This window comes from Panthera onca, chromosome A1 (genome assembly GCF_046562875.1).
Source record: "Panthera onca isolate mPanOnc1 chromosome A1, mPanOnc1 haplotype 2, whole genome shotgun sequence".
In the NCBI taxonomy this organism is placed as follows: Eukaryota; Metazoa; Chordata; class Mammalia; order Carnivora; family Felidae; genus Panthera; species Panthera onca.
The window spans coordinates 225,589,070-225,598,707 of NC_138339.1; the positions used below are offsets into that span (position 1 = coordinate 225,589,070).

General features: G+C 37.7%; 1 protein-coding gene across 4 annotated transcripts in view; it reads left to right on the forward strand.

The window, feature by feature from the left end:
* SPART (spartin) overlaps nucleotides 1-2,286 on the forward strand; it is a 90,547-nt gene extending 88,261 nt beyond the window's left edge. For all 4 annotated transcript variants that reach the window (XM_060637341.3, XM_060637339.3, XM_060637338.3 and 1 more), the window contains exon 9: nucleotides 593-2,286. In XM_060637341.3, the coding sequence (XP_060493324.1) occupies nucleotides 593-866 (274 nt within the window). In that variant the 3' untranslated portion in view covers nucleotides 867-2,286. The remainder of the gene's footprint in view (nucleotides 1-592) is intronic.
* Nucleotides 2,287-9,638: the final 7,352 nt, after the last annotated feature.

Consider the following 9,638-nt stretch of genomic DNA (forward strand, 5'->3'; position numbering starts at 1 on the left):
GAAAGTTCTCTACTATTTCCAGAAGGGGTGGATTAAAAAAAAAATGACTAACAACCTTTATTATAACTTACATTTTTAAAAACTTATTTATTTTGGGTAAGAGCATGTACAAGTGGGGAGGGGACAGTGAGGGGGTTAGAGAGACAGAGAGAGGGAGAGAGAAAGAGAAAGAATCCCAAACAGACTCCACACTGTCAGTGCAGAGCCTGACACGGGGCTCAAACTCCTGAACTGTGGGATCATGACCTGAGCCGAAATCAAGAGTTGGACACTTAACTGACTGAGCCACCCAGGTGCCCTGATTATAATTTACCTTTTATTCTTCATCATAAACAGTCTTTATTAACATTAATCTCAGCTAGCTTGATTTTATTTTCACACAGTTTTTGCTAAAGGAGAAATAATAGCTTTGGCACAGTTTGATTTTATTTTTTACTTTGTTTTAAGTTATTAAATTGAAAAAAAATTGAAACCTAATCTTTGATTTTGCTTTTAGGAATAACATACTAATCATGTGACTTATATAATACTAAATAAGAAGGTCTTAATTTATATTTATAATGTCATTACACTTTTTTCTAATCTTTTAAAGATACGGGCATACTGCAGGAGAAGCTACACATGATGCAGTAGATTCTGCCATCAATGTTGGTGTAACTGCCTATAATATTGACAACATTGGTATCAAAGCAATGGTGAAGAAAACAGCAAAACAAACAGGACAAACCCTCCTTGAAGACTATAAAATAGTTGATAATTCTAAGGGGGGACATCAAGAAGGAAGAGCAAATGTAAACATGAAAAGGGAGAAAGGTGAGCAGACAGAGGAACGAGAGAAGAATGAGGCAAAGAAGAAAGAAAAATGATGGAAGTGCTGTGAATCACCTATACCAAAGCCTTACAAGGTGGATGCATTTTTTTTTTATAGGCAAATGTGGAATTCCCCACAGATTAACCAGTATTTTAAAAATGTATTCATTCCTACAAAGTGACTGTTTCATAAGCTTTATAGCATGTATTCTGCTTAAAAGGAAAGAATCTGTATTCTTGCATCTAGCTTTTACAAATATAGGATTATATAGTCTCAGTAAGTTTATTTTTCCTAAATGTGGCTAAAATATTTTTGCAGTTAAAATAAGACTAATAAAACATTTGCTTTAATAAACCTCATTAAACGTAATGTTAAGCTATTTTTGTATTTGCCGTCTTTCGTAAAGCAAGGTAGGAAATTATATATTTACATAAAATTTCTCATTTAGTAACCTTAGCTTGAGTTGTACTTGGAAAGACCAACTTAAAATATTATCTCCTGGTTTTGCACTAATTGTGGATTTTTTTTTTTTTAGGTGCTTGTCAATTTTCAGTGTGTAAGCTAGACACAAAAACTGTAATCCTAAACTAAAAAAACTCTCAGATAATATTTAAAAGATTTTTTTCAATACAGGGACTAGGCTAATCATGAAAAATAAAAGGAGGTTCTATAAAATTATTTGGTAGCTTGTATCTTTGTTAGGAAATGGGATGGCCTTTTTGATTTAGAATGAATACGAAGATTTTTAAGTCTTCTGGATTTAGACTGGTGTTGATCTACTAGGAACTTAGGAAATTTTGGTGTATGATTGGTGTTAAAATATGAAGTGATATCATGAGCTTAATAGGACAAAGTTGCTTTAAGAAATCATTTTACCATATCCACTTTAAGTTATTCCAAGAGGCTAAAATTTTATAAAAATACAAGCAGGATTCTTTGGATGGTAAATATATTTTTGGGATTTAGTCATTGGAATTTAGTCATTTTGGGATTTAGTTTGGGATTTAGTCATTGGAATTTTATATATTAGAAAGCCAATAAATTGTTAGAAAGAAAATGTTCTATTCATAGTCATGGTAAAGAATGTGAAGGCTTTAGACTTAATCCATGGCAAGTAGGTTTAACAGTTTCCACTCTGGCAGAAGACACTTACAGACCTATAAGGTACAAATATATAAATAAGTACCTAATGGCATTTTATTTTTGTTTACAGACTTAAAATGATTGGTACTGGTGTTCATAACTATTGTCCATTCTAATATTTCTAAACATCTAATGGCTACTTAGTTTATTAGATTTTATTTGAAACTGTCTTAAAAAAAATGTGCTTTGTGAATAAACTTTCTGAATTGCTTGTCCTCAAATGTGTTCACAGGGTTGTATTTCGGGAACACATAGATTGATGGATCCTTTCCCTAAGGCCAAGGATAATGTACTACTTATTAAAAGTGGAAATAAAAATGAGTTGGCATATAGCTTCCAGTTAGTCTCTGCCTTAAGTTTGAGAAGTGGGATGACAAATAGTGGAGCCTAAAGATTACAAAGTTCACTTAGACCAGAGGTCAGAAAAATTGGATTTGTGTTGTCCATTTTCCTTTATTCCGTTCTGCTTACTTGGTTGTGGGTTGCTTTTTCATATTAATGGCTAGACAGACAAAATCTTCATAAGTATAGCTTCTATATTAGAGTTTTCCAGAGAAACAGAATAGGGGAGATAAATACGTGTGTGTGTGTGTGTGTGTGTGTGTGTGTGTGTGTGTGTAAGTATAAAGAGATTTATTACAAGGAATTGACTCATGAAATTATGGAGGCTGCAAATTCCCAAGATAGCCCTTCAGTGAGCTGGAGACTTAGGAGATCTAATGTGTTGTTTCAGTCCAAGTCTGAAGACCTGAGAACCAGGTGAGCTGATGGTGTAAGTTCCATTCTGAAAGCCTGTAGGCTCAAAACTCAAAAAGAGCCCATTTCAGTCTGAGTATAAAGGCCAGAAAACTAAGGATTTAAACCAAGTTCAACTAAATCAAGTTCCTTCTCAGCCTTTTTGTTCTATTCAGGTCAGTTGATTGGATGCGGTCCATTGTCTTTGGGAGGGCAATCTGATTTATTAGGTCTACTGATGGAAATGTTAATCTCATCCAGGAACACTCTCACAGATACATCCAGAATCATACTTGGCCAAGTGTGTGTACATCTTGTGGCCCAGTTAAACTGACAAAATTAACCATCACAGCTGCTTTGTAGTCCCGTTTTCACTGTATAGAGGCCCTTACCTAGTAGCTCTGCTTTGCTGTTTAGTATTCATAAGATACACCATATGAAAAACAACAGTTCTCAATATTTACTGCTACCAGGGTTTTTCCTCATTTTGCCTCAACAGACTGTCCCTTCCTCATGCTGTAAAGGGTAGTTTTCTGGGAGTACGTCAAGGCACCAACTGTCTAGAAATAATGATAGCTAACGTTTATGTAGTGCTTACTGTGAGCCATTAATGTTCTAAGTGCTTTTATATACGTTAACTCATTTTAACCTCACAACATTCCTATGAGTTACATACTATTACAATTTCATTTTATAGAATCGGAAACTGAGATAGAGATCAAAGAGAGGTTCTTGAGGAAGATCTAAAAGTATGAAAAAGGTTCTACACTAACCTCAAAAAGGAGAGACCTACATGGAGTGATAGGCCAGACATCTTTCTTAAACTGAGGTAGATAGGAAAGGACAAATGGCCTTTATAGATATCCTCTGATTTCAGCTGCTTTACACTAGTTGTTTTTATTTTATTTTATTTTAAATTACAGTTCCACTCTCTTGATACTTGGTAGAAAATTGCCCAAGTTATTACCAAACAGATCATTAGTCTTCGGTTTTGGTGATAGTGTGAGCTTGTCTTTTTCTCTGTCTTCATGGGTATTTTAGGGCAAGCTAAGAAAAGTGAAGCTTAGGGCTTGTTAGCCAGAAATCCTTTTATATTTCACTTTTTAGGTAAGCCTGAGTAAAGCTCTGCACAAACAGAAACTAGTTCTCTGGTCTGTTCTTGCCAAATTCAAGACTTCCTATCGTTTTAACCATTTTGTAATTTAGTTTAGCAACAGAAATACTTAAAAGAGAACATTATATTTCTCGATAGCTTTGTTTTCTTCAAAATTTTTTTCTATTCGCAATATATTTTAAAGATACAGAAAGATGAATTAAAAATTATAAGAACATCGATGAGGTGGGAAAAAAAACTCCAAGTAATATCTTCAAATGTATTCTATGTAAAAAGTTGTCACAAGTGAAGAAACTGATCACCCTGGAGAAGCTATTCATTGGAGGAAACAGTAACTAATGGAAAGTGTTCTTTGTACACATACACACACCAATCTATTTTGTTCAAAATTGGAAGCCAGCTGAAGAGCAAATTGTTAGAGTGTGCTATTAAAGAACCAAGATCTCTGTGATAAGGGACAGGGTCCTAGCATTTGCAGGTTTAAGAAGCTTCATAGACAATATCCCTGGTTAACAAAACATTGTTATTTAAAGAGTATCTGAGTTGGGACCTAAAAGAATGAGGTTTTGGTATGCGGTAGTTTTGTTAATTTAAGTTTTCTGAGTTAAAGCCACTCTGCTGACAGGATTCAGAGTATAGCTGTGGAAGTGGAGTGGAGATTAAAGTGATGAGAGTTGCAAGTTGAAGGTCAAGGTGTGGGCAAGACTTCCAGTGGAAAGACCACTTTGATGTCAAAGTCAGACAATGGATGACTGTGAAGTCTTTGGGAAGTGAGGAATAGATGGTGTTACATCAGGAAGGAATGCCCATTTATAACTGCACCAAAATTAAAATACCTAGGAAAACACTTAACCAGGAAGGTAAAAGGTCTGTATTCTGAAAACCATATAACACTGAAAGAAATTGAAGATAACACAAATGGAAAGATACTCCATGCCGGTGGATTGGAAAAACAAATACTGTTAATATGTCCATACTGTCCAATCTACAGATTTAATGCAATCACTATCAAAATACCAACAACATTTTAGACAGAACTAGGATAATTCTAAAGTTTGTATGGAAACACAAGACCCTAGCTAGCCAAGCCATCTTGAAAAACACAAAACTGGAAGCATCACAGTCCTAGATTTTAAGATGTATTACAAAGCTATAGTAATCAAAATACTATGGTACTGATGCAAAAACAGACACTTAATGGGACAGAACAGCCCAGAAATAAACTCATGATTACATTTCACAAAAGAAGCAAGAATATGCAATGGGGAAAAGACAGTCTGTTCAACAAATAGTGGTGGGAAAATTGGACAGCTACATGTGAAAGGATGAAACTGGACCACTTATACACAAAAATAAGCTCAAAATATATTATAAAGATCTAAATGTAAGATCTGAGGGGCACCTAGATGGCTCAGTGGGTTAAGCATCTGACTTCAGTTCCGGTCCTGATCTCGCGGTTCATGAGTTCCAGCCTCACACCGGGCTCTGTGCTGACAGCTCAGAGCCTGGAGCCTGCTTCAGATTCTGTGTCTTCCTCTCTCTCTCTGCCCCTCTTCTGCTCATGCTCTTTCTTTCAAAAATAAAAATAAAACTTTAAAATAAATAAAACTTTAAACTTTTAAGAAACTTTAAAAAAACATTTCTTAAAAGAAATACGACCCGAAACTATAAAAGCCCTATTACATCAAAATAAGCAGTACAGCAAAAGAAACAGTCAACAAAGCTAAAGGTCAGTTTATGGAATGGGAGAAGATATTTGCAAATGACATATCTGACAAAGGGTTAGTATCCAAAATCTATAAAGAACTTATAAAACTCAACAGCCAAAAACACAAATTTTCCAATTTATGGGTTTTTTTTTTTTAATTGTTATTTTTGAGAGAGAGAGGGAGGCACAGAATCTGAAGCAGGCTCGAGGCTCTGAGCTGTCAGCACAGAGCCCAACATGGGGCTCGAACTCACAAATCGTGAGATCATGACCTGGGCCAAAGTCAGAGGCTTAACCTACTGAGCCACCCAAGCGCCACTAAATTTTTCAATATGAACAGATATTTCTCCAAAGAAGACAACAAAACTGGCCTAGATGAGATACCACCTAACACCTGTCTGAATGACTAAAATAAAAAAAACACAAGAAACAAGTACAGCAAGGATTTGAGAAAAGGGAACCCTCATGGATTGTTGGTAGGAATGAAAACTGGTATAGCCACTGTGGACCACAGCATAGAGATTCCTCAAAAAACTAAAAATAGGGGCGCCTGGGTGGCTCAGTCGGTTGAGCATCTGACTTCGGCTCAGGTCATGATCTCGAAGTCTGTGAGTTCAAGCCCCGCGTAGGACTCTGTGCTGACAGCTCAGAGTCTGGAGCCTGCTTCAGATTCTGTGTCTCCCTCTCTCTGCCCCTCCCCTGCTCATGCTCATGCTCTTTCTCTGTCAAAAATAAATAAACATTAAAAAAAAAACAACTAAAAATAGAACTACCATATTATCCAGTAATTCTACTACTGGGTATTGACCCAAAGAATGCAAAAATACTAATTTGAAAAGATATATGCACCCCCATGTTTATTGCAGCATTATTTACAATAGCCAAATTATGGAAGCAGCCCAAGTGTCCATTGATAGATGAATGAAGATGTATATATATACAATGCAGAAGTACTCAGCCATAAAAAATAATGAAATCTTGCCATTTGCAACAACATGGATGGATCTAGAGGGTATAACACTAAGTGAAATGTCAGAGAAAGACAAATACCATCATATGTGGAATTTAAGAAACAAATGAGCACAGAAGAAAACAAAGAACAGACTTTTAAGTATAAAGAACAAACTGATGGTTACCAGAGGGAAGGTAGGTGGGGGGATGGGTAAAATAGATGAAGGGGATTAAGAGCACACTGTGATGAGCACTGAGTAATGTATATAATTGTTGAATCACTATATTGTACACCTGAAACTAATATACCGTATGCTAACTTTACTGGAATTAAAATTGAAATTAAAAACAATTTAAAAGCCATGCATATCAGAGGAGTGAGGGTTTTTTTGTAATCTTTTAAATTATTTTTTTAATACAATTTATTGTCAAGTTGGCTAACATACAGTGTATACAGTGTGTTGTTGGTTTTGAGGGTAGATTCCCATGATTCATCACTTACATACAACACCCAGTGCTCATCCCAACAAGTGCCCTTCTCAATGCCCATCTCCCATTTTCCCCTCTCCCCCCTACCCCCATCAACCCTCAGTTTGTTCTCTGTATTTAAGAGCCTCTTATGGTTTGCCTCCCTCCCTCTCTGTGACTGTTTTTCCCCCTTCCCTTCCCCCATGGTCTTCTGTTAAGTTTCTCAAGTTCCACATCTGAGTGAAAACATATTTCACTTAGAATAATACCCTCCGGTTCCATCCACGTTGATGCAAATGGCAGGATTTCATTCTTTCACATTACCAAGAGAAATATATATTTATAATATGATGGACATTTAGGTTCTTTCCATAATTTGGCTGTTGTTGAAAGTGCTGCTATAAACATTGGGGTACGTGTGCCCCTATGAATCAGCACCAGAGGCGTGAGTTTTTACATGAAGATGGAAGAGTAGTGATCTGGAAGTAGCATTACAGGTGGAGAGAATTCTTGCTCCTCCTGACCCAAAGAAGCAGGGGGTTCTACAAAGAAACCAGAGAACAAAAACATCAATTCTCGGCTTTTGATATTTCAAAAGCTATTGTTTAGGTGCAAATCATAAAGATTTGGAAGAATAGATAATACATGACTATCCCTCTACCATCCCTATCTCTCTCCCACCCCCACTCCTATAAGTCTATAGGAGAGTCTATAAGAGAGAAGAACTGAGAACTCTGGCCAGGGAAGAAAGGAGAAAGCCCCTAAGGCAGGGAATAGACGCCGGTGAGTGTCTGAGAGGAGACCTGCAACTTGCTCCCCACAACCTGTCCCAGGCTGAGCACAAAAGTGGGAGTGCAGGATTTGCCACACCACTTGAGTAATTGACAGAATTCTTTCATATTACACTTCTTTTTATGTTTTATTTTTATTTTTTTAAGGTTTTATCTTGAGAGCAAGCAGGAGAGGGGAAAGAGAGAGAGAGAGAGAGAGAGAGAGAGAGAGAGAATCCCAAGCAGGTTCTGCACCATCAGCACAGTGCTGGGAGGTGGGGGGTGGAGAGCAGGGCTTGAACTCACAAACTGTGAGATCATGACCTGAGCCAAAACCAAGAGTTGGATGCTCAACCAACTGGGCCACCCAGGTGCCCTTCATATTACACTTCTTTTTAAACTAACTGTAGGTTTTATTTTTTTTAAGTTTATTTATTTCCTAACAGAGAGAGAGAGAGAGAGAGAGAGCTAGGGAGGGGCAGAGAGAGAGGGAGACACAGATTCCGAAGCTGACTCCAGACTCTGAGCTGTCAGCACAGAGCCTGATGCAGGGCTCAAACTCATGAACTGTGAGTTCATGACCTAGGCTGAAGTCGGACGATTAACCGACTGAGCCACCCAGGCGCCCCTGTAGGTTTTATTTTTAAAGCAGTGAACATATTTAGCATCTCTTTGTACGTAATTGATATTAATTGCAGTGGTTCTTCAAAATGCTTAAAATTCTCTTTTGCCTACAAAATCTGGGTTGTTCTTTTGGACATTAAACATGTTATCCATCAAATGTGTTACTTACTACATTTATGTTCTATTCAAACAATTCAATTCCAAACTGTCCCCATGCTTAAAATATCCCCCAATATAGAGATTTTTAAACTTCCTGAATCTCTTTTCTCCTTTAAAACCTACTTTCTAATTGAAGACTTTACTTAGCTGCAGCACACATTTAATGAACAATTCTATTTTATACAAACTTTAAGTGTAGCAACCATAGGTCGAAAACTTTTGCTATTTATATTTTTCCCATAAATTATCAACTTTGCAAAAATATGCTGATAAGCAGCAACCAAATGAAACAAGCACTTACCACATGTGCTTTTTATGCTTAAAAAAGAAATTGTCGTTTATTAGCATAACCAGTACATAACTACTAAGGGTCCCTCTTCTCAGCAGTAAAGATGAAGCAGTAAGCAAAATAAATTCTGTACCAGAGTACTAGTGCTGATTTCTGTCAGACAACAGGGTCTCACATTCACACTTCTCAAACTGATTCACAGTAGGGAAAATGCACCAGAGAAGTCAAAGGAAAAGGCAGATCAATCTTTCTAGTCAAAGATGGATGGGAGCCAGGGATAATACTAAAGCACAGACCTATCAGGAGCAGAATGCAAACTTTGTGATTACAAATATAAGCTTGAAATTTCAAACTGTAGTGGGCAGCTCTGAGCTATGTCCATGGACAATCAGTCCCCAGATTTGTCAAAACTCAAAGACAGAACAATCTGGACTGGAAACTCAGAGGTCAGGCAGTGCCTTCTCAGGGTCTGCTCCTCCTCACGCTTAACCAGAGCCTTTGGTACTCGGTAAACTGAAGCAAAGAAAGACACAGCCATTCTTGGATTCCGCATTTCCCTAACAAGGGCTAAGAGTAAAGTGAAGAGTGGGCTTGGGTCAGTGTTTAAAACAGCACCGGAGCCAATGGTTCCTTACTCCCTTGCAGTCGGCCATATGGCTGGTGCACGTGCCCCCTCCACCAGTTTGGGAAAAGGAATGAGGCCGCAGGTTTCGGGCACTGAGGAACTTTTCTCGACGAAGTGTTCCCGGGGCAGCGAGACCTCTTTCTGTTTTAGCAGCACTCCAAGGCTCAGCCTGCGTACTGCTCCCCGACTCGCTCGGAATGCCCTTCGCGGCTCCCGGGCAACGTCCTGTGACGTCACCGCG